The sequence below is a fragment of the Fistularia commersonii genome, chromosome 17 (assembly GCF_037954325.1).
Source record: "Fistularia commersonii isolate RoL2024-O1a breed Wild chromosome 17, RoL_Fcom_v1.0, whole genome shotgun sequence".
NCBI classification, from domain to species: domain Eukaryota; kingdom Metazoa; phylum Chordata; class Actinopteri; order Syngnathiformes; family Fistulariidae; genus Fistularia; species Fistularia commersonii.
This window is the reverse complement of record NC_141300.1, coordinates 1,188,472-1,210,552: the sequence shown is the minus strand read 5'-3', so window position 1 is coordinate 1,210,552 and position 22,081 is coordinate 1,188,472. Positions and strand designations below refer to the sequence as shown.

The window sequence follows — 22,081 nt, the reverse complement described above, 5'->3', positions numbered from 1 at the left end:
TCACATCGTAAACTCACCGCAGTATTTTACGCCTTGTTGGCAAGTGATTACTATTGCACTGATGTGAGTATTTAAAGGTTCGGTGCAAGCTGTCCAATTGAAATCAGATGTGTAAGGGCGATCAGGAGAGCTAGCTCTGTGATTGGTCTCAGGATGGAGAACTTTGAAAGCGTTGGAAAGGAGGACGCTTAAGAAACTGATCCGTCATGGAAATCCCTGAGCAACCCTCTCCACCTCACACAGGAGACAGTGGAGCAGCTTCTCCAGCAGCTTCTCCAGCTGCGCTATCCAAAGGACAGATTCGGGACATCTTGTGCCAAAACCCTGTACGATAACAATGGCTAAATTACTTCACATTCACGCTATGCTCATTACTGTGTTGCTGTATATTGGTAAATATGGAGAGACTGTTTTTAGATTATACTTCATACTTTTACACTTCAGACTTTATTTAACATTTTCTTTTTTTTTTTTGCAAAACAATTTCCCAAGTATGGGATCAGTAAAGTACATCTCGTCTCATCATAAGGCTCTTCAGAAGTCTCCGAGCACTGACAAAACAAACTTCAGACAACTGAAATACATGTACTTTGAGCATCTTCTGTCTGGGATGAAGAAACGCTGGGTCCAGTCCCGGCTGTCTCCTGGCCAGAGCGTGAAGCTCCTCCGTTCCGGGCTCTGGTCCAGAGGTGGATCTGCATTGATGATGGATCTGCTCCGCTCCGGGTTCTGGTCCACTGGTGGATCTGTTCTGGTCCAGTGGTGGATCTGCTCCGCTCCGGGTTCTGGTCCATTCTCATCAAACAATCGCGGGAACGGAACTGCGCACGCGCGTGAGACGCTCCTCATGAAACGAGGTCACGAACTCTGACCCTCCCACCAACTGAAGCAATCATAAAATATATGATTTTATTCTTTTCAATCACTTACTTAAGTCCACGGATGCGTCGCAGGTAAGAAGCGTGTAGTTGCGTGGGTCAACAAGTGTCTCCAGGGCGGAAGCGCGGATCTGCGCCAGAATACGGAGCGTTCACAAGGAGGAAGACAGACAGTTAGCAAAAGGCTAACCGCGCCTGTGAGCTTTCGGAGGACTGGAGCAACAACAAGGCAGGTACGGAGAAAAATACCAACAACGATCTGCACATACCTTCGTCAACGTACACACACGTACACACAAACAAGCCCGTTAACGACTACTGATTCCGCTTCCCTTTGGTCGTAGCCTGCATGCTACTAAGCTAACGGGTTGCTCGTTTAGCCGCGGATGCTATGCTAGTCTCGCTAACCGTGAGGAACAAAAGGCAGTTAAGGGTTTTCTGCGAGTTCTGCTGAAAACGTGTTTTTGCCTCCGTAGCTGTGCTCACTGGCAGACCGTCCGGGAGGTCCTCGGGATGTACGGGCGAGCCTTAGCGGGCAGCGAAGAGCCCGGAGCCGGCTACTTGGCTCGGCGCTACGGGCCTTGAACCCTAGCATGCTTTAACCCTTCAATGTTGACCTTTCACCCACAGGAAAAGAAATAGGTTTATCTTCCGTATCGATTTCAGACCGCCAGTCAAGAGCGCCTTCGCGCCGGGGGCCTGTCCGCTCCTATTCCCCCGTGATTTGAAAGCGTTTTTCAAGAAAAGCCTGCAGAAGTGTGGTTTGTGGCTAATGCTACGGAGACAGGGCAGTTGCAGGCCGGCGTCCCTAATTCTTCCTACTTTCACCCGAGAAGTCGCTTCACTTTCACGCCATGTCATTTCATCGGCGTTGTTCAACTGGTCATTGGGAGACCTTCCACGTCTGTGCCAGCATCATGTTGCAAAATGGACAACGAACATGAGTGTTGCAAGGTTATCTCCTGTCACCGTTATGCAACTATCATTTTTCTCTTAAACCTAGCTCTCGATTTGCAACACAACAGAGCAGCAATCGTCTGGTCGCTTGCTTTGACTTGGTTCTGGCTGTCTAGAAATGACGAAAACATTTGCATCAAACACCGGTCGCCGGTGAAAGTCTTCCACCTGCCTCCGTGGAAACATGTGGGCATTGAAAGGCACTGGAGCTAGTGATCCAAACACTTGTACTGGATGATGCAGGAGCAGCAACACACACACACACACACAAGTACATGACAAAGGGACCTCTGAAGGAGACCAGCAGGACAGGATCATTTGTCATGGAGAAAAGCGTCAGGTGTGATACGAGAGTGACCACAGAAAGGGTCGAGAGCAGCAATGGTGTCTGGTTTGGAGGTGAGGAGAAGGCGGGAGACAACTGGAGGCTGCAGAGATGAAGATATTGGGAGTGAGGAGAATGGAGAGGATCAGGAAGGGGTGCGTCAGCTGGACAGCACATGGAGAATGCTCTGGAGATAGTCACTGAGATGGTATAGATGTGGACAGAGGTGATGATGCTGGTGAAGATCTGGGTAGAAGGATGCTGAGGTTGGAGCTACCAGGCAAGAGGTCTAGATGAAGATCAGAGAGGATGAAGGGGAGAGAGAACTGGAGGCTTGTGGAGGCAGATGATTGGCTGCGGTAACCCCTGAAAGAGCGTTGAAGAGGATCGTGCCCCATGGTAGTTCAGTAAAGGTCAGGTTTAGCTGAAGCGAACAAACTCTGGACCAATTTTGACCCCAGCAGTCGCTTCCAGCACTCAGTAGTTGGGATATGGAACATATACACACACACACACACACACACTTCAAATCACTGACCCAGTGTGGCACTGAGGACATGGAGGCAATGTTGTGCATGCAAACTCGGCTCCTACTGCTACTATTTATTCATTTGTTATTGTATCCGCTACTGTATTACACATTACAGCGGCTGCATAGATGAGATGAGATGAGAACAACTTTATTTATCCCGAAGGAAATTGTTGCAGGCACTTTATAGGCCTGGTATTTACAGTATGCTTTTCCCTCATGTTTGTCTCTTATACTGCGGGGCCAAACAGAATGTCACATGTGACCGTACGTATGTATAATGGACAATAAAAATTCCCGCGTTCCTCAGTTGGGAGGTCACTGGAGGACAGGAGTATGTTCTCTTTCTACAAGTGGCTGCTAAAGCGAGTAACGTTCCACTGCAGTGCGTGTGGCATGTTGTTGCAGAGTTCCATCATGAACCCTGATAAACAGTATAAATGCAAGCAGCCGTAGCGGGTTCGCTGAGGAGCCGACGGCTGTTGACAAGGTCTCACCTAATATCAGTAGGCGGGTAACTTGCTTGCGATGCAGATGTGACTGTCGAGTAACCTGTGAGCAGTCCACAGGTGCATGCCTCAGAGGGCTCTGATGTGAAAAGCGGCGGAGGTCGATGTGTGCAGAATCAGCATGGATGGACAGACTCAGAGGATTCAACTTCTGTCAACAGACAGCAGCGTGCCTTTGGGACACAGGATTCAGGTACTGTCAAAGCCCGCTTGTCCTAGCCAGAGTTCGCACTTTGATCTGACTACATGCAGAAAAATGCCCAAGTCGGACGTAATACTTGGGGCATCTTTCCTCACCTCTGATTTTCAGTCACGAGCAAATGATCCAACAGATATACCTTATCCTAACCTAGATGTGACTTGGCATCGTTGACTTTTCGTTACCAACGTTGGTGTGGCCATTTAATTTTTGGTAAAACAATCCAACATATGCACACGGTGCAGAGCGTTCGTGGCGCTGAGGGGGTGTCTTCCATTGGCCGTCCTTGTTGGACTCAGAATCCCATTCCCCTGAGCCTCGGCTGTGCTATCAAACTGTAATCACTGGCGTTTTGGACGGGCAAGTGACTGCAAAATGACCTCTTCGGCTCGTCTACTTGTGCTCGGTCTATGCTGCATAATCGTTCGGTCTGCCGTTTCTTTAGATCGTGACTGACCAGCAGACCGGCCAGAAGATCCAGATCGTCACAGCCCTCGAGCCATCTTCTCCTGGAAAGCAACAGTTTATCCTTGCAAATGCTGACTATTCCGCTGGTGGGAAGGTGATCCTGACTAAACAAGAAGGCTCGCCCAACAAGGTCATTCTCACTGCTCCAGATGGCTCTGGAGTTAACCAGCTGTTGTTTGCCTCCCCAGAACTGGGAGGTCAGCAGATTCAGGTATGGCCGAAGGACATGAATGACTTCTTCCCAGAACGTTGACATAAACAGGTCAAGATGATGTGAACGTTTCTGAGTGAATTGCAGGTGCATTCGGGCCGTCCTAACTGTTTTGATGCTTGCTCGCCAGTTTGTAACTGATGGCTTGGACCAGTCTGTGGTCAAACCGGTCGTGGAGTACTGCGTTGTCTGTGGAGACAAGGCCTCAGGTTGGCATTCATTTCGGCGTGCTTCTGTCAGAGCTGTGCATTAGCAAGCGTTCTTATTTTGCGCCTTTTCCATCTGCCCTGCAGGCCGTCATTACGGGGCTGTCAGCTGCGAAGGCTGCAAAGGCTTCTTCAAGCGCAGTATTCGGAAGAATCTGGTGTACACCTGCAGGGGCTCCGGAGAGTGTGCCATCAACAAGCTTCATCGGAACCGCTGCCAGTACTGCCGACTGCAGCGCTGCATAGCTCTGGGCATGAAGCAGGATTGTAAGGCATTGGAATGTGTGGTCAACACAGGCTTTAGGGTTCACGTTCATGTTTTAATTTTTTTGGTTGTTTTTTCTTGGCCTCCAGCTGTGCAGTGTGAGAGGAAACCCGTTGATGTGCCCACCAGAGAGAAATCTGTGAATTGCGCCGCGTCCACCGAAAAGATTTACATCCGCAAGAACCTGTGCAGCCCCCTGGCAGCCACTCCCACTTTTGTATCTGACAAGGAAACCGCCAGGTAGGGCTGTAGAGTGGTCGGCTGGTTAGGCGCAGCAGAAACATCTGATTAGAAAGTGTTTCTAGTGGGATTAAAGAGCATGCTCCTTCCCCGGCATGAAAGTAAATCAGTTCAATCAGTTTTTGAACCAAAACAGTGTAAAAAAGAACATGAGAATTAAGGCCTAAATGAAGCTCCAAAGAAGTGGGTGTCATTGCTGGAGTTGACTTAGATTGTTCACTTTGTTGCTTTCATTAATGGTATGAATTCAGTCATTTTCTCACAAAGTGTGACCATATAATGTGATTTCTTCCATTGGGTGTGATGTCTGAAACACCAAATCTCTCACTTTAGGTCCACAAGTTTGCTTGAGTCCAGTATGATGCTCAACATCCAGCAACCCTTCCCCAAGATGGAAAATACCATCTTGATCCCAGCATCCCCTGGCAAGGTAACACCGATGCCTTCAAATGATCCTTTTTTGATTCAGTCGGGGGCTAAGAGTGAAACTCGTTTGCCCAGGAAACCCTGAAAGTATCTGAAGAGTGCTGACAGACTTGCAGTTTTACAGAAATGTTGGGTTTCACTCATCAAGGGCATTGATTCTCCGAAGCATGGCTCCAATTTGTCTCCGGGGTTCATGAACCCTCAGCCGTACCAGAAAGACAAAGTTCGAGAAAGGAACACCTAGTCCCAGAATACGAAATCAGAGTGTCCAAGGAATGGGTCGGACTTCCTTCTGCGCTTTTAGGAAACTCAAAGGGAGTTTGTGCCGCCTGGGCGCTGCAGTCGTAAAATTCCCTTGTTAATGTGTTCTCTGACTTGTGGAGGTGAAAAGTAGCAAATATACAGCTTCTCTCCCTCAGTACCTATTCGGTGGAATCACCATGCAGCGCGAGCCTTTGGAGATGCCACTGTAAATAGGATGCCACTGTAAATAAGATGTGAGCTGAAGCAGCCGTCGTTTAAAGCTCTTATCTGATATTAGAAGTGCTCTGTGTTACGTGGCCACTTTTCCTCTTGCCATTTTGAGACACAAGCTTCTTTCTCAGCAGGACGACCCGTCTCACGGAGACCTGGGGACACTCGCCAACGTGGTGACATCCCTCGCCCATCTCAACAAGGCCAGGGAAGTGAGCGACGGCAACGCCGACCTCATGGGAACTGAAACGCTCAGCAATGGTGACGACTCGATGACGGAGGCCCAAGGCGACGAGCAGACTGCAACAGACATCACTCGGTGAGAAAAATGTCCCAAGGGATAGGGAGCTGTTTGTGAAAAGGTTCTTTTTCATACATGCTGATGATCAGGAAGGAAGCGGGACTTCTCTTTTCTGTCACAGAGCTGAAATAGCATTTCCTGTCGGGCCATGTGGTTTGTGCCTCTGCTCTTAAGGACTTAATCACATTTGTGCTCAGTGCATCAAAGGGCTCTGCCATGGATGCGCTGTAGCAGTTCACCGTGCAACTGCACATCCACACGTGGCAATGTCACGCTGATACGTAGTGCAATGTCATTGCAGAGCGTTTGACACCTTGGCCAAAGTCCTGCACTCAGGGGACGGCTCAGCCGGAGACTCCCTGGAGACCACAATGCAGCTGATGTCCGGGGACCAGTCGGGTCCGGTGCTTGAGCTAGAAGGACCTCTGCTCTCTGATAGCCATATTCCATTCAAGGTAAAAGCGCAGTTGGTGGTGTGGACTCCAACGACGGCATCGTTCTGCTTAGGTACACCCGAGATCCGCAGCCACGCGTTTCACGAACTCATCTTCTCCATGTTTCCCCAGCTCATGATGCCTTTGCCCGTACCAGAGTACCTCAATGTCAACTACATCTGCGAGTCGGCGTCCCGCCTCCTCTTTCTCTCCATGCACTGGGCACGCTCCATACCCGCCTTCCAGGCCTTAGGGTGAGGGCCAAGGATGGTCTGTGGTTGACACGTGGGGCTGAGTGGGAGCAGTGGTGCAGGGAGGTCTCTGTGCTGGAAAATAAAACCAATTTTGTTTTGTAGTGGTCAGGAGAATGACATTAACTTGATGAAGGCCTGCTGGAATGAGCTGTTTGCCCTGGGCCTGGCACAGTGCTCCAACATTATGAATGTCGGGACCATCTTAAGTGCCATCATCAACCATCTGCAGAGCAGCTTGCAGGAAGGTAGGAGGTCTAGCACTTGAACACACTAAGCGAAAGCCAAACAGCAACGATCTTCTCCGGAAAGTGCAAAAATTCCTCTGCTTTTGCTGATATTGGCCTAGCTGAGTGTTGGATTTGGTGTGTGTGTGTGTGCATACGTGTGTGCGTGTAACAGAGAAGCTGTCCCCAGAGCGAGTAAAACTCGTGATGGAGCACATCTGGAGGATGCAGGAGTTCTGCAACAGCATGTCCAAACTGTCGCCAGACGCTTACGAGTACGCGTTCCTCAAAGCCATTGTCCTCTTCAGTCCTGGTACGTCACTCTTAAGGGGGAAACCAAAACATCCAGCTTCTTCTGGAGGCTCACCCTTTGCGCACATGAACAGAGACTGGCTCTTGTTTATCATCAGATCACCCAGGGATAGATAATACCCCTCAAATTGAGAGGTTCCAGGAGATGGCCTACATGGAACTTCAGGACTATGTAACCAGGACATACCCCGAAGACTCCTATCGGTCAGTAAGCGGCGCCTTGTAGCGGGTCCTCCGGGTCCTGGGCAGAACACTCCATCCTTTTTGATCTGAGATGTTTGAAAGGACAATCTTCTGCTCTCCTTCTGCCACAGGTTGTCCAAGCTGTTGCTCCGTCTTCCTGCCCTCAGGCTGATAAGCGCAGCTATCACAGAGGAACTGTTCTTCGCCGGACTCATCGGCAACGTGCAAATTGACAGTATCATCCCTTACATCCTTAAAATGGAGTCGACAGATTACAATAGCCAGACGGTCTCCGGGGTCTGACGCAGCATGAGAGATCCTGGACCATGAAAAGCCGACAGCTCGCGGAGTGCTCCCTAGTCCGGCCACTGAGTGGTTCTAACATACTATATTTATGAAGTAGCATCACACGGGGGCACCGTTCCCACTCGTGTGTCTTCTCCCGATTCCCGAGTTATCATTCAGCGGAGCCTGCCTTGACGGGAGGGAGGGAGGAGGGACCCCGCCTGACATCTGCACATTCAGGAATTAACACTTGAAATCTGCTTTGTGTGCTTTTTATTGTAAGTATTTTATGCTTCATTGCCTCCGACCCTTGGCTGTTTTCTGCAGATGCTGTATTTTGAAAAACCTGGGTGGGGGATGGGGGGGTTCACTGATTTCCTACTTGAGCCGGCTTTATTTTCCAAAAAGGAAAGTAGGAAAAATGTCATAATGTGAATTGATTTATGCATTGCTGTTATAGCAAAAGGTTGTTACCTTTATTTTGTATTTGTTGCCAATCCGAAGGATAGGGCCAACGTCTCTTTTCAAATGTCCGGTATCATGGATCTGATAAGTATAAAGAATTGTGTATATAAGGTCTTAGCGGGCAGCACTCCACAATTACCGATCTGTCTCCGAGCGATGGAAAATACTCATCATTTGAAAATAAAACATTTCATTCACGTTTCCTTTAACCAGGATTCTTCACAGTCCCTGGCATCAGCTGCCGTTTGAGGTATCTGTTGTTCTAGAAGGTCACCGGTCCCAACAGGAGGCCCAAGCTCAGCCGCCGCACTAAGAGGGGATTGTTGGATTTTGTGTGGGGGCTATTGTTGTACATACCATCAATTCCTCCCAAATAAAAGAAGAGGCAGGGGTTCCGAGCAGGAAACCGACCGACTAGTAGTTTGGAGAGGAACCACTTCCGTCTGAGGTGAGCGCTGTTGTCCCAGCTCCGTCCTGCAGGATGCCGGCGGAGGGGCTCCTCAGGTCCTGTGATCCGTCCTCCAAGGAGCAGATAAACTAAGCAGGCTCCTAACAATCATCTCCATCCTTTGCTGTGGGGATGTGATGGTGCGGCGTAGGAGTCATGAGCCAATCGGCTTTCTGCCGGGGCTTCGGCCAATGAGGGACGAGCCCCCCCCCCCCCCCCCAGTACATGGGGCTGATCAGAAGAAGTCAATGCAATGTGAAATCTGGATCACCACGTGAGCTCTTAGTATGTATGTCCCGCTGCCAGCTAATGTGATTCTCCTCAGTCCGCATGTCTTCGTCACCTGACGCCCATCACAGAGGTCGCGCTGTGTCACCACGGTGCATTCACAAGGGGCGTCACTTTGTGTTTCTGTTTCTGTGCCACTCACACAAATTTCAACAGCTCAAACAAGACGGCTGTTAAGCAGCCTGTGACACAACACAGGCTTTGGTGTTGTTCTTGAGGTGGATTATGAACAGGAACGTCAGCTGCTGGGGCTTTTCCCGAGGAGGTTTGAGGGGACAGGAGAATTCTTGGAGGTGTTGCAAAACAAGGGATGGAGCTGGAATCTGTCACATCCAAAGGAGCAGAGGCAAACACCAAGGCTGTTAACAGGAATACATACCTACATTAATACATACATACATACATTCTCTGAGGGTCCCTAGTCTGACTCAAACAGGGACCTTTGCATGTTCCCCCTGTGTCTGCCTGGGTTGTCCCAATGTTCTCCCACCTAGGTTGTCCCCGCATTCTCCCCAGGTTTCCCACCTCAGGTTCATTGAAGGTGTGTGATTGTCTTCATGTGGCCCTGTGATTGGTGGGTGAGGGGGTTCCAGGCTAAGGCCTGCCCCTAGGTCAGACAATGGCTGAATAATTGGATTTCTATGCAATGCAAACCTGTCATTTGTTTGCTTGAATCCACGTTTGCATCAGAGCCCCTCTAAGGGTAGGGTTACTATTCCCACCCTTCTCCTCAAGCCCTCTGCAGGAACCAGGATTGGTCTCCACCCATGTGTGTGAGGCAGTGACGCGCGGTGAGGTTCATGGCTGGTGAGGCACTGACGTCATCACAGTCAGATTTACAAACATGAACCCTACAGAGTAGCCTATTCACCACTTTATTAGCAGCAGTTGACGTGTTTTGTTTAAAATATATCAGCATTCTTTACATATACAAACTGTAGCATAGAAAAAAGCACATGTACAAAACGTTATTATCTCTTACCTTTACTTATAAATGAGGTCCATGCGCCGCTCCTTCTGGAGCATCAATAACTTGCTTGTAGAAGTCTTCCATTTCTCTATTCAGTTTTAAAAGTCTCTCTGTCTCAATGGAAATCAGTGACAGTGAAGACAGTCGTCCTTTATCGGTCCTGTTCCGACTGTATGTTTTGAGTCTTTTCGCTGCCGAGAATGACCGCTCCACCGATGCTGTCGTAGCCGTAACGGTGACCACCGGCCAGAGCAACTTTGTCACCTCAGGAATAGTATGAATGTGACCCCTCTGGGCCAAAAAGTTGAGAAGCTGCCCAGGAGATTTACATTCATTCATCACTGTTTGTGAGCTACACAGCCCAATCAGATTGGCAAAAAATAGCTGGATGGCTGCACTTGACTTTTTAATTGTTTACTGTAGCTTGCTATTGCTAATTCTAGTATTCTGTAGCCGAGTAGTAAGAAGGATCCCTGGGATCAGTGGTGCCCCCTACCATGAGGCACCGTCACTGCGTGCCTCACTAAATGTCTCTTCGCAGTTGTTTTATGATTACGAGAAACACGTTACAGTTGTTGACGAAAAACATTAGACACATCTACACTATGGAAATTTAGCTCATATACCTGAAGTGTTTTTTAATAGGGACATCCAGAGAGATAGCAATACGGTCTCAGTGCATAGCATGGCAGCAGTTAGCTGCATTCATTGGACAATCCATAGTGGGCTCGGCTGGTTGCCGCGTCACCGCACGTCTCTTTTTCATATTTGAACAGTAAATGTGAATTTTATTAGCAATTTTGAAAAAAATTACTAAAAATGGTGAAGCTAAGTGGAAAATAACTTTATGGTAGAAATCGCTGAATAAATATAACCATTAATTATTTTTTTCATTTTGCATTTTTTTCTTTCCATGATGACAGGTGAGGCCTGGCCTCCCCTGCCTCTACTGACTGCAAATCACTGGTGTGAGGTGTTGAGGGGATTTGATCAACTCCGTCTGTCTCTCAGAGGGCCTTCTGATGACAGAAAGAATCTGCAATAATAAAAAAAAAAAGCAACTCCTTCCTTTGGACATGTGCTCCTAATGTTCATCCGTTTCTAAGCGGCTGCCCTGGCCATGTTTGGTTTTGATTTGCTCTCAGCAGCTTCTGCTGCAGACCAGTGTGTTTACCAGGAGGTGTGTGACGTCACGGGGACGTCAAACGGCGCCACGGCTTTTAACTTTATGACTCTAAAACCTACTTTTGAAGTTACCCGGTGGGCTCCAACGTTTATTTCGCGACTGCTTCCGTGTGACATCACTGGTTAGGTGACGTCACGTTGCTTTCGCGGGGCGGTTTAGCTCTCTGTCGGTTCTCGTCCTGCGTCCCCCTCCAACGCCTGAGGTGTTTCATGACATCACGGATCTTCAAGGAGGCCCATGTGACAGCTGGCTCTGGAGATAACCCGCACCCAGAGAGGCGGAGTCTGGCCTCACGCACAGTTGCATATGTTCAACAGGACAGCGTGAACGAGTGTGTATGTGTGTGTGTGTGTGTGTATGAGTGAGCAAGAGAGAGAGAGAGAGAGAGAGAGAGAGCGCGAGAGAACGAGAGAGAGACCGGCTACAAACACAAACACACACACACACACACACACACACACACACATGGACTCCATGGACGGACGGAGTTGAGGAGCCTCGAACCAACGACTAATCCGGGATTATGATGCCCGGCGCCGGCGTGTCCGTGCGGACTTCAGCTGAAGTGGAGAAGCTCCTCATGGTGAGTACGGTGGGCACACACACGGAGGGTCCTGCGTGTACCAGCCGGGCATTGTTGTCTGCTCTGCTCGGCGTCATGTGGAGCCTCAGCTGCGCAGCGTCTAAGTGCGCAGTCCCCGGAAAGGAGGTGCGCGGCTCCGGGGAGAGGTGCAAAGTTCCCGGGTGAGGATCGCAGGGTGCGATAAGTGCTCGTTGCTGAGGAGTTCGGTGCCTTCACGGACCTGGGCCGGTGCCTTCAGGACCTGCTCCGTGCAGCGCGTTGTGCCTGGCGGTGATGCATTCACTGACACGCGGAGAACCCGCACATCTCCGCTTCAGGAGACAAGCCGGCCCCCCGTTGGACGGTCAGACAAACCGTGTGACTCATGGAACATTAAAACCAGGATGTAGGATGGAATTCACCGGGTCTGGCGGTTACAGACAGTGGTCAGAAGAAGACCCAGGTCTCCAGCAGGTGGTTCTAGAAGTTTGCTGTGAAGGTCTCCTGTCGGTCCGGGGGGTGGGGGGTGGGGGGTGGGGGGTCTGCGAGTTTTTGAGTCCCAGCTGAGCCTTGAGAAGGTGTTTTTTCCAGTACATGTTCCTTCAGTACCATCAGTTTAACAGCCTGATGGAGGGGCGATTGACAGCTTGACCCTTCTGACATTGGACCAATAGGTTTGATCGGCAAAGAGATCAATGGAAATATGACCAATTAATGAAAACCATGTCATTTATGGACGACGGGTCACGGTTTCACACAGGTTTCATACTTGAAAGTAAAATCTTCTCCCGTCAATGTGGAACACCTGACCTCCTCCGATGGCTCATTCAGCGTATGAGCTCCACCTGCTCCTCATCCTCTTACCAGCACCTCTGAGAGGCTCATTTTCTTTTCGGCCTTTCTATATTAGTGTTTTGGGAAAACCTTTTCCCAAACCGACATCACAGGGTAACACGTTGGAGGGTCCGATTGGCTGGTGGCTCTTGTTCTCTCCAGCTTCTCCTGAATGGGTTCTCTGCATGTTCTTGGACTTTCCCTCACTCACTGTTTCACTGTCTTGGTGTGGATGAGGGGGTGAACATTCAGCAGCTGAACGGGCCTGAGCTGTCACACCGGGACGCTCAATGACGCCACAGACGCCCTGTGAAGCTGAAAGGGAAAGCATTGTGTCATACAGGGAGGCAGTGATGTCATAGTTGGAGGCAGTGAGATCTTATTGGACAGTGATGTCATATGTAGGCAGTGATGTCATAGTTGGAGGCAGTGATGTCCGTGTCATACAGGGAGGCAGTGATGTCATAGTTGGAGGCAGTGAGATCTTATTGGACAGTGATGTCATATGTAGGCAGTGATGTCATAGTTGGAGGCAGTGATGTCCAAGATGAAGGTCTTGATGTCATATAAGGAGGGAGTGATGTCATACAGGGAGGCAGTGATGTCATAAGGCATAGGATTCAAACTCTGGCCCATGGGCAAATTTGGCCCGCACTGTAATTGTATTTGGCCCACAAAGCCATACCAAATGAATATTAGAGCTGGCCGCTGGTAAAGTCTACAGGGCATGTACCGCTAATTCTATAAATCCCAGAGTTTTCTGCTGGTGTTTTTGCACGAAAATCATAACAGGACCCATAAATGCCCTCTCCTCTGTTGACAGTAGTCATAGCGACCTTATGCTAATACCACCCTGCTACTTTGGCAGAAAACAGGATTTTGTATGTGTGCAATATTAAGTTATATATTGTATAGTATTAAGCTATGCTTGTTCCATATTTAGTTTTTAAGCAAAAGTGGTTTTGGTCCTTTTTTTCAATTAATATCAATGTTGGCCCGCAACTTTGTCCCAGTTTTGAATTTTGGCACACTGTGTATTTGAGTTTTACATCCCTGTCATTAGGGGAAGCAGTGATGTCATGTGGAGGAAGCGGTGATGTCATGTTGTGGAAACGGGAATGTCATATGGGTGAAGTGGTGATGTTATGTGGGGGAAGCGCACCACCTGTGTTGTTGGGTGCTCCTCCTGGTTGACGCAGACCCTCACCTAGAGTGATGAGCACCAGCAGGGTGGATCCAGAAAGCAGAGTACTCCTGCAGATCCTCTGCGTAAACTTCCCGAGTCACAGCTCAAAGGAGCTTGTAAAGCGGCGAGTACAGCTTCTTTCAAATAGTTCCTTTTTCCCTGTAAATCCTCTGATACTGTGATGCCAGAAGTGTGTGTGGGAAGGTCCAATCCGAGCAGACAATGGAGCACGGCCCATCCTCTGGTTGTCCTTCCCCAGAGTCAGCCTTTTGGACTTTCCTCCCTTTGTTTGCTGGAAATGACACTTTTCCTGAAAAAGTTGCATGCAGTTAGGGTACCCCTTTGGAGGCCTAGATCTCTGGACCTTCAGACTGAGGCCTGTGACCTCCGCAGATGTCCTCAGGACCAAGCTACCATCTTCCAGATTTTCATCCACCGGGCCAAGAAATAGAGTTTTTCATTTTCTATATTTTATTGATTTGATTTCTTTTTCTGTCATGTCATTTCTGTTTATCTTTATGGTATCTTCCTAAGTTATGCATTTATTTGATCATTTGAAGTGTAATATATCTGAACCCCGGCTGTTTTTTTCCGTATTGGTGCTTGTCTCTGCTTGGCTGCTGGGGCTGAAGCAGGGATGGTATCAAACATGAGGTGAAGAATTGTGAGAAGAAGCGAGTTGTTCTCACTGTGTGGGATCGGTAGAAGGTGAAGGTGCTCTCTCCTCCAGAAGGAGTCGCAGGACTCAGGAGGCTTCGGGTCCGATCCGGACCTTTCTGTCCTCCTTTTTGTGGAAGCACCAAGTCAGCCGGTCCTTTTACTCTCCGCTGCTAGCATAGAGGCGCATGGAGCCCTGCGTCCTGCCACCGCCTGAAGCTTTTGGCTTTGTCAGACGGTAACAAGGACCAGCCTCTCTGTAAGGTTGGTTGTGTTTCCCGCTTTCACCTCCTTCCTCAGAATGGTTCGATCCGACAATGCCAGGTCGGGTTTGGTATGCTGCTGTGGGTGGGGGTGGGGGTGGGGGTGGGAGTTTGGGGTGGGGTTGGGGCTACTGACCGGCCTCGGACCTCCTCCTCGTTGGGTTGGCCGGCCCGCCTCCTTCCCTTTGGGCTGCGTGGGCCTCAGGGGAGAACGTCTGTCTCCAAGAGGATCATCCGGGGGGAATACCAATCAGCCCTCCCCCGTCAAAGGGGGGCTCACTCCGCTGGCCGTGGGCACCAAGAAGCGCTGTGTGATGTTTCTGCTGAGCGAGGGCCTGGTTCCCCGAGAAGTTCCCATCGGAGGTCCCGGAGCTTGGACCTCCAGGGACCAGCCTGACTCTCTGGAAATCATGTGGCGTTAGAGACCATAGAGACTTCTGTCTCACAAAGATGTCAAGTCAGAAATGTTCTATTTATGTTCTGCAACAATGGTGAATTTCAGTTCTCCTTCAGAGATCCTGAGATGTGGTCAGCTGACCTCCAGTGATGACTGGATGCATGCCAGAAGCAGGAAGTGGCTTCAAACAGGCTTCTCGTGAGGAGTTTTGGTCTCATACAACCCTGGTCCTTGAGCTTAGAGAGGACCTCAGCTGCCTTGCCGAACGTTGCTGCGCTCTATCGCTGAGCAGCGGTTCATGACATGAATGTATGTTTTCCAGGAGGCCCTGAATGCACTCGGCTATTGATTGTCGGCCATCTGAGAGACCTTGCTCCCATGCATCACCTACAGCTTCTCTGGGTTCTCCTAAAGGCCCAAAGGCCCTCAAGTACAGTGTTGCCTCTCAGCCGCCCAACGTGCAGCGACCCTTCATCTTCCGTGGTGCCGTGGCAGCTTCTCCAGCCACCCCAGTAGACCTTTTAATCCTTTCCCGTTTCACCCCCTACCTCAACACCCCCAGGAGAAGGTCAGCATTGGCACTTGGAAAGTCAGGGCAGCTGCTCAGCAAATCAGGAGGATGTTTCCATTAGCAAGAGGCTAATTCTTTAGCAGAGCCAGTCATTCAGGGACCTCCGGATGCCTGCAGCATTCAGCCAGCCAGCGTGGGCAGACGCCGGCTCTTCTCATGGCCATTCTTAGCCTCCTTTCACACGGAATCCGTGTCCGTGTGGTTCTGCGGTGTGAGGTTTGTCTGGATTGTGTTATGGAGTCCCTGGAGCCGTCTTGTTTGTAGAAGAGACCTTGTTCCAGCTGGAGTCAGCTTTCGCTCCCTGAGTGCATGGCTGAGAATTTGGATGCTGCTCTTTCTCTTTCTGGGCTCGGTCGTTTCTTTCCTCAGCAGGGAGAGATCGGGAGAGCCCACATCCGGGTCGAACCTGGTCTTCTCTCCATCCCAGCATCCTGAACCCATTCATTGGTCCTCAGGAAAACGGAGTGTATCAGCTGGTGCTGGAGGATAGGCCGAGGACCCGGCGCCGTCTCCATCTTAGGTTCTGTGAATGCTCAGCTCCCTGCGTTTTAGGCCTGACTATGAGCGTGGAAGCTGCAGCTTACGTTCTGCTGGAGGATGATATGAGGGTCTTTGCATGACAAACCGGTATAACTCACATGCAGTTCTGCTCCAACTGTTTTCACAAGAGAGACAGCCGGAGGACGGGAAGGACGGGGAGGCAACAAAGCGAGGGGATCCTTGGAATGGTGGCAGGCCTGCAGATCTTAACGCTGCTGCTGAGCTGCCAGAGCCCTGCTCTGCATTGAGAAGAGGTAGAACACCACAAAGTGTCTTCTTTTCTCTGCAGAGAAAGGCCCTTGTGTTGAGGAGGGACAGATGCCAGAGAGGGAGGGGGGGGGGGGGGCAGAGGCTGAAACACAGCAGGCATGGAATTCTCCGGCTGCACATGACAGAACAATACTCACATGTACCAGTGAGTAAGTCCGAATGTGAAACCAGACTCTGGTCCAGGAGGAGGAGATACACCACATTCTTCTCCAGTGAAACCGCCCGAAAACAAGTCGGACTGGTAGACCGGGACTCAGGCAAGTAGAGAGGAAGGTTGAGTCAGCTGTGTAATCGGATTACTTCAATCCAACCTCTTTTGGTTTCTTCATCTTTTAAAAGTATGCCATGTATATGTGGTTGTGTGTGTGTGTGTGTGTGTGTGTGTGTGTGTGTGTGTGTGTGTGTGTGTGTGTGTGTGTGTGTGTGTGTGTGTGTGTGTGTGTGTGTGTGTGCGTGCTTTTCCCACGTGCACGAAAGGGATTAGGAGTACTTGGTGTAAAATATCCCACTTCCTTTTCCTGATGGTTGTGAGTCTGGAGCAGCAGGTAGAGGTGGAGAAGGGGCTGCCAGGACATGTGAGGTCTTCTGGATGTTAGTCAGTGAGGTTTGGACCTGAAAATAACACACACACACACACACACACACACACACACACTCTGCCTGGACTGAGTCCCATATCTTCAGCTGGAGGCTGCTCCATTGTGAGGATTCTTCTCTTGGGTCTGCTGGCTCCTGCTGAGATGTTTACTTGCAAAGCTCTCTCAGCTCCAGAGTGCAGCGTTGCTGCTGCTGCTCCGCGGGGTTTGATTCTACCAGCCTTTGTGAAGGGTGAGCAGAAGATCTAGCCTGCTTTCTTCATGCCAAGGCTGGCAGTGATTGGGCCCTACTCCGCGGGCAAAGAACCCAAGCGTTGTTTCCGGTGTTGTTCCTCTCCGGACCTTCTCCATCTTCCCGCTGTAATCGCAGACGCTGATGAAACGTTGGTCGTTTCTCTTCTGGCCACTTCTTGCGTTGTCCTCACATGGAGTCAATCTTCTGCCAGTCCAAGCGTCTGGGAAAGGGATTGTGATCTGTGCACTTGATTGCTGACCTACATTAGATGCTCCACTTACTCGGTGCATATTACTCGGTGCATATTAATAATGTCATGTGAACGTGGTCGTCCGCACTGCTTTCTGGCTCCGATGGGCCAGCAGATGTGTCCAATAACAGCTTCACAAAGACCCAGACGGTCTCAGGGTGGTGGCGGCTGACAGAAAGCGTCAGCCCAGAGGACAGAAATGACACCAGAGAAGGAAGGTTCCGCCACCCAGGCCGGTTCTTCTACGTCTCACCAGAATCCAGGGAATCCTGGAGGAACCATCACTAGCGCTTCAGAAGACACACAAACCAAAAGTTTCAAATCTTTAATTTCTCATGGAGGAGACCCCGCTGACACCGTGGCCGTCACACCACCGTATCTTCTGCGTGTTCTCTGAAAATCTTCAGTGTTAAAGCAAATGAGTGTCCTTGTGATTTTGATTTGGAACTGAGTGCAACCTTCGGCCCAGGTAGATGTCCGCTATCTCCGTCGGCGTAGGCTTGTGTCTGACCTTAAGGACACGTGGAACGTTGTCGGAGGGGTGGCGAAGAGGCACCTTTGTCTCGTAGCGACGTACGGATCATGTGTGGAGACTCGCCTTTTCAGATGGAGCTGTTGTCGTCAGAGAAGATGAATCTGGTCTTTGTTCTTCTTTCTAGGACCGGAATAATGAGGGCAGTGTCTTGAGTGTCCCTGTCTCAATGTGCCGGGGTTCCTCTGAGAACAATCTGGACCTGGACCCGAACAACGGCATTCCTGCTTCCGCTCTAGGGTTTGAGGTCCAGCGAAGTCGTTCGTGTCTGGACAGCCTCCAGCAGAAGATACTGAAAGTCACAGAGCAGCTGAAGATCGAGCAGACGGCACGAGACGAGAACGTGGCCGAGTACCTGAAGTTGATGAATAACGCTGACAAGCAGCAGGTGGGGCGCATCAAGCAGGTGTTCGAGAAGAAGAACCAGAAGTCTGCGCAAAACATCGCCCAGATGCAGAAGAAACTGGAGCAGTACCACCGCAAGATGAAGGACACGGAGGTGGTCCCCAGCCCGTCCCGCCCGCCGTCCACAGGCAAGCACAGCACCATCCCCCGGGAGTCCCCTCGGGAGCTGCTGCGGGACGTGACCGGCAGCGGGCGCCATCCTACCATGGACAAAATCAAGACCATCGGCCCGGGCGTGTCCCTCTCGCCTCCCTTCTTCTTCAGCAAGTCCAGAGAGTTCGCTAACCTCATCAGGAACAAGTTCGGCAGCGCCGACAACATCGCCGTCCTGAAGAGCTCTCTGGACACGTCCTCACCGGCCCTGCCCTCGGACAGCGGGGCCAAGGGTCTGAGCGGCAGCACCTCCTCGGTAGGAAAGACCAGGTACCCCAGCGACGACGAGTGCTCCTCGGGCAGCGCCTCTGTGTCGGCCGAGAGCAACGGGCCACTGCCGGTGGGGTGGGGGGGGCCAGCGGGGCCGCCGGCGCTGGGCAACGGCCAGCGGACAGCAGACAGCAGTCTGGTCCACGGCCTGGAGGAGGCCAGAGAAATCAGAGATGCCCAGAACCAGCTGGAGGAAGATCTGGAGGAGATCAAGGCCCAGTTCAAGAAGGAGTACGGCATCGTCAGCCAGGCGCTGCAGGAGGAGCGATACAGGTGGGACACCCGCAGCCAGAGGTTCTGCTCCGAGAACCTCTCGGAAACGGTCAAAAAATGGTCGACTCGTCCGCCAGACCCAGGTTTTGTATTTTACAGATCATTCTTTTGACCCTCTGTCTTGCTCGGTCCGCCTCTCAGGTATGAACGTCTCGAAGACCAGCTCAACGACCTGACGGAGCTCCACCAACACGAGATGGCTAATCTGAAGCAGGAGCTGGCCAGCATCGAGGAGCGGATGGCCTACCAGGCCCAGGAGAGGGCTCGGGACATCCAGGTACGGGCCGGTGCACCGCAGGGTCCAGAACAAAGTTCTCCTCCGGAGATGTTTGCAGAGCCGCGGCCCCATTGTCAGGTTCGCGCCGGTGACCAAACACAAGAGGTGTGGTTGTTACCCAGATGTCCGAGGAGCAGAACGGGTTCCCTCAGAGGGGTCTGGGGGATGGGGAGCAGGAAATGGCTTTCAGCTCAGTGTTCTAAAAGTCAGCACCCATAGAGGAAAAGGCCCCATGGAGAAGTGAAAGGACTGCCAGGACATGTTCTGTATTGGGAAAATTAGTTTTGGTATCTGTCACTCGTGAGCACCAGGATGAATCAGAGGTTAGCTGCGCCCCCTCCCGGCAGGAGCTCCCTGGTCGGATACCACAGGGGGTCTTTCTGCGTGGGGTTCCTCAGGGTTCCTCCCACCGTCCAAAAACATGCAGGAGGTTAATGGAAGACCCTAAATTGTCCAGACGAGAGGGTGAGTGGTTGCACGTCTGCCCAGGGGGGCCTGTGATTGTTCACAGCTGGGATAGGCTCTGCTCCCAAACCCTGCGTGGGGATAAGCTGTACGAAATAAATGAATGAACAAATTAATGAATGAACCCGGAGTGTCCACTGCTTGTACAGACTCTGATTGTTTTGGGCCGCTGTCACAAGCTCAACCCCTTTCCCAGGAAGCTCTGGAGTCGTGTCAGACCCGAGTGTCGAAGCTGGAGCTCCAGCAGCAGCAGCAGCAGACGGTCCAGCTTGAGAACCGAGACGCCCGAGTCCTGCTCGGGAAGAGCATCAACATCATGCTGGCCATCATCACCGTCATCCTGGTCTGCGTCTCCACGGCCGCCAAGTTCGCCGCCCCGCTGATGAGGAGCCGGCACCACGTGGTGGCCACTTTTGTGGGAGTCTGCTTCCTGACCATCTTCTGGAAGAACTGGGACGGCCTGCAGCACGCCATCGACCGAGTACTGGTGCCTTCCTGAAGGAGGGGATGGGTCGTACAATCATCCGCAGAGACAATCACCTTCCGCCAAGTTCCTCCTTTGTTTGTGGAGTCCGACCAAAACTAATCTTCTAAAAGTGTCTTAACATCTCCTGTAATTACTCAGATTACCCCATACTCTTGTTACTTCCTCCTAGTAACTTGTACCAAATAGTTATGGACACCGATAACTGTCCCTCCCGAACGAAGAGAGGGTAGAAGAAGTGCAATTCCTCCAGAGCCTCGTGACCTTCAGAAGACCTCAGGATCCCGGAGGAGCGGGTCAGGCCACAAGTAGCTTGGAGTTGTTTCTCACTGAGAAGATGGAGGTCACCTCAGCTCAGAAGCAAACAGGAAGTGACGCCGGTTTCTACCAAAGCTTCCACCCAAGGACGAAGAGAAGGCTTTTCTCCTCCGAGCTAACCGCTAATGGACTTTAGCCGCACGTCAAGGAACATTCTAGAAAAAACGTCATGGTTTCCACGATGTCCTTCACCGACGAGGCTTTATTTTTATTTATTCTTTTTTAAACTTCCTGTTGGCCTTCTTCTCCACCTGCAGGTCCAGACCTTCTGCTTGGTTTACATCTCCTGCTGTTCAATGTGCAATATGTGATCTTTAAAGCACTGCCTCTCAAAGGTTCTTAAAGTATCTCATAGGGGGAAGGTGCTGCTGGACTCTGGTAGGACCAACTTTGGGTTCTGGTAGGATTAGCGCTGGTCTCTCTGGAGGACATAAAATCAATCCTGAGTTAGCTGATAACACGATCCTTCCAGCCTTGAGATCACACACACACACACACACACACACACACACACACGCACACACACACAGCCAGCTGATGTGTCTTTTACTAACGATGTCCCACAGAGGTGACATTCTACTGTGACTCCATGATGTAAGTTGTTTTTAGAAGTGAGCCTTTGAGGCCACCTCACAGGACCAACATTAACCAACCCTTCCCAGGCCTTGGTTGATGTTGGTCCTGCAGATATGGCCTCAGCTGATCTCCCAAGAAAACCACCATGTCTTAACGTGGTTTCACCATGTGTCCCTGAAGTGTCTGAGCCGGAGATGTCTGACAGTCTCCTCAGCTCTGGCGGCCCATGGGACCGGTCACATCTTCTGACCGTGTCAAACGTGCCTTTGTCAGATAGCTCGTGTTCAAATAAACCTTTGAGATCCACCTGTGAGCTCTGCTTCCCTTCTGTTCATCTGGACGCTTCCTCATAGGCTGCTGGGAAGTACTGAGGCTCTGGAGCCTTAGGTTCTCTCCAGTCCTGACACAGGTGGTCACAGGAGCAGCAGGTTTCTTCCTCCCTACTTCCTTCAGTCTAACGTTCAGTCCAAACCATCTCAGTGTGACTTTATCTCCAGAAAATTTAAGCTATACCTCCATCTGATGGAATTGAAATATAAAATGAAGTAATCCTTGTTTTCACATTAACTCCCCAATAATTTAGAGATTGAAGCCCTTTGTTTCTGTGACGCTCCCGAGAGGACCTCCAACCCTAGGAGACCTCTGACACCACTGCCGGAGAAGGTACAGAAGGTACTGGGGAGCGATCACGTCGACTTCTTCAACCAGGTTCTGAAAATGTTCTTCTGAGATGTCTGACCGTCTTCACCGCTCTGTCCTCTGGAACCACCAGAGGGCGTCAGTGCTCCACTGCTTCCAATATCTCTGCTTCCTCAAATGTTTCTACCCATCTCTGCGGATTACCTTGTAGAACCACCTGTGCGGTTTTGCCTGGAACTCATTTGTCACAGGAAAGCGTCAGCGCTGGCGGCGCCCCCTGCTGCTGGAGAC

The 22,081-nt window shown here is 50.8% G+C and overlaps 2 protein-coding genes across 7 annotated transcripts; both read left to right on the top strand.

The window, feature by feature from the left end:
* Nucleotides 1–823: 823 nt before the first annotated feature.
* Nucleotides 824–8,354, top strand: nr2c1 (nuclear receptor subfamily 2, group C, member 1). Of its 3 annotated transcripts, none has more exons than XM_086163217.1 (14): nucleotides 824–1,111; nucleotides 3,259–3,391; nucleotides 3,843–4,076; nucleotides 4,207–4,285; nucleotides 4,370–4,549; nucleotides 4,637–4,787; nucleotides 5,121–5,217; nucleotides 5,819–6,006; nucleotides 6,290–6,443; nucleotides 6,555–6,676; nucleotides 6,779–6,921; nucleotides 7,076–7,213; nucleotides 7,311–7,416; nucleotides 7,527–8,354. In XM_086163217.1, exons 2-14 carry the CDS (start codon nucleotides 3,320–3,322, stop codon nucleotides 7,696–7,698), a joined length of 1,836 nt encoding a protein of 611 aa, XP_086019343.1. In that variant the 5' UTR covers nucleotides 824–1,111; nucleotides 3,259–3,319; the 3' UTR covers nucleotides 7,699–8,354. The 3 variants fall into 3 exon arrangements, with proteins under 3 accessions (XP_086019343.1, XP_086019344.1, XP_086019345.1); XM_086163218.1 differs by having other exon boundaries at nucleotides 832–1,111; nucleotides 3,252–3,391; XM_086163219.1 differs by lacking the exon at nucleotides 824–1,111 and having other exon boundaries at nucleotides 1,493–3,391; nucleotides 5,822–6,006.
* A 3,055-nt stretch (nucleotides 8,355–11,409) lies between these two features.
* LOC147224636 (transmembrane and coiled-coil domain protein 3-like) lies at nucleotides 11,410–21,457 on the top strand. 4 transcript variants are annotated; one of them, XR_015107371.1, is made up of 4 exons: nucleotides 11,410–11,620; nucleotides 18,058–19,031; nucleotides 19,173–19,773; nucleotides 19,970–20,052. XR_015107371.1 is itself a non-coding variant. In XM_086163207.1 (4 exons), the coding sequence occupies exons 1-4, from the start codon at nucleotides 11,561–11,563 to the stop codon at nucleotides 20,270–20,272; spliced, it is 1,473 nt and encodes a 490-aa protein (XP_086019333.1). In that variant the 5' UTR covers nucleotides 11,412–11,560; the 3' UTR covers nucleotides 20,273–21,457. The 4 variants fall into 4 exon arrangements, 2 of the variants coding, with proteins under 2 accessions (XP_086019333.1, XP_086019334.1); XR_015107370.1 differs by having other exon boundaries at nucleotides 19,953–20,013; XM_086163207.1 differs by having other exon boundaries at nucleotides 11,412–11,620; nucleotides 19,173–19,308; nucleotides 19,970–21,457.
* The last annotated feature ends 624 nt before the right edge of the window (nucleotides 21,458–22,081 follow it).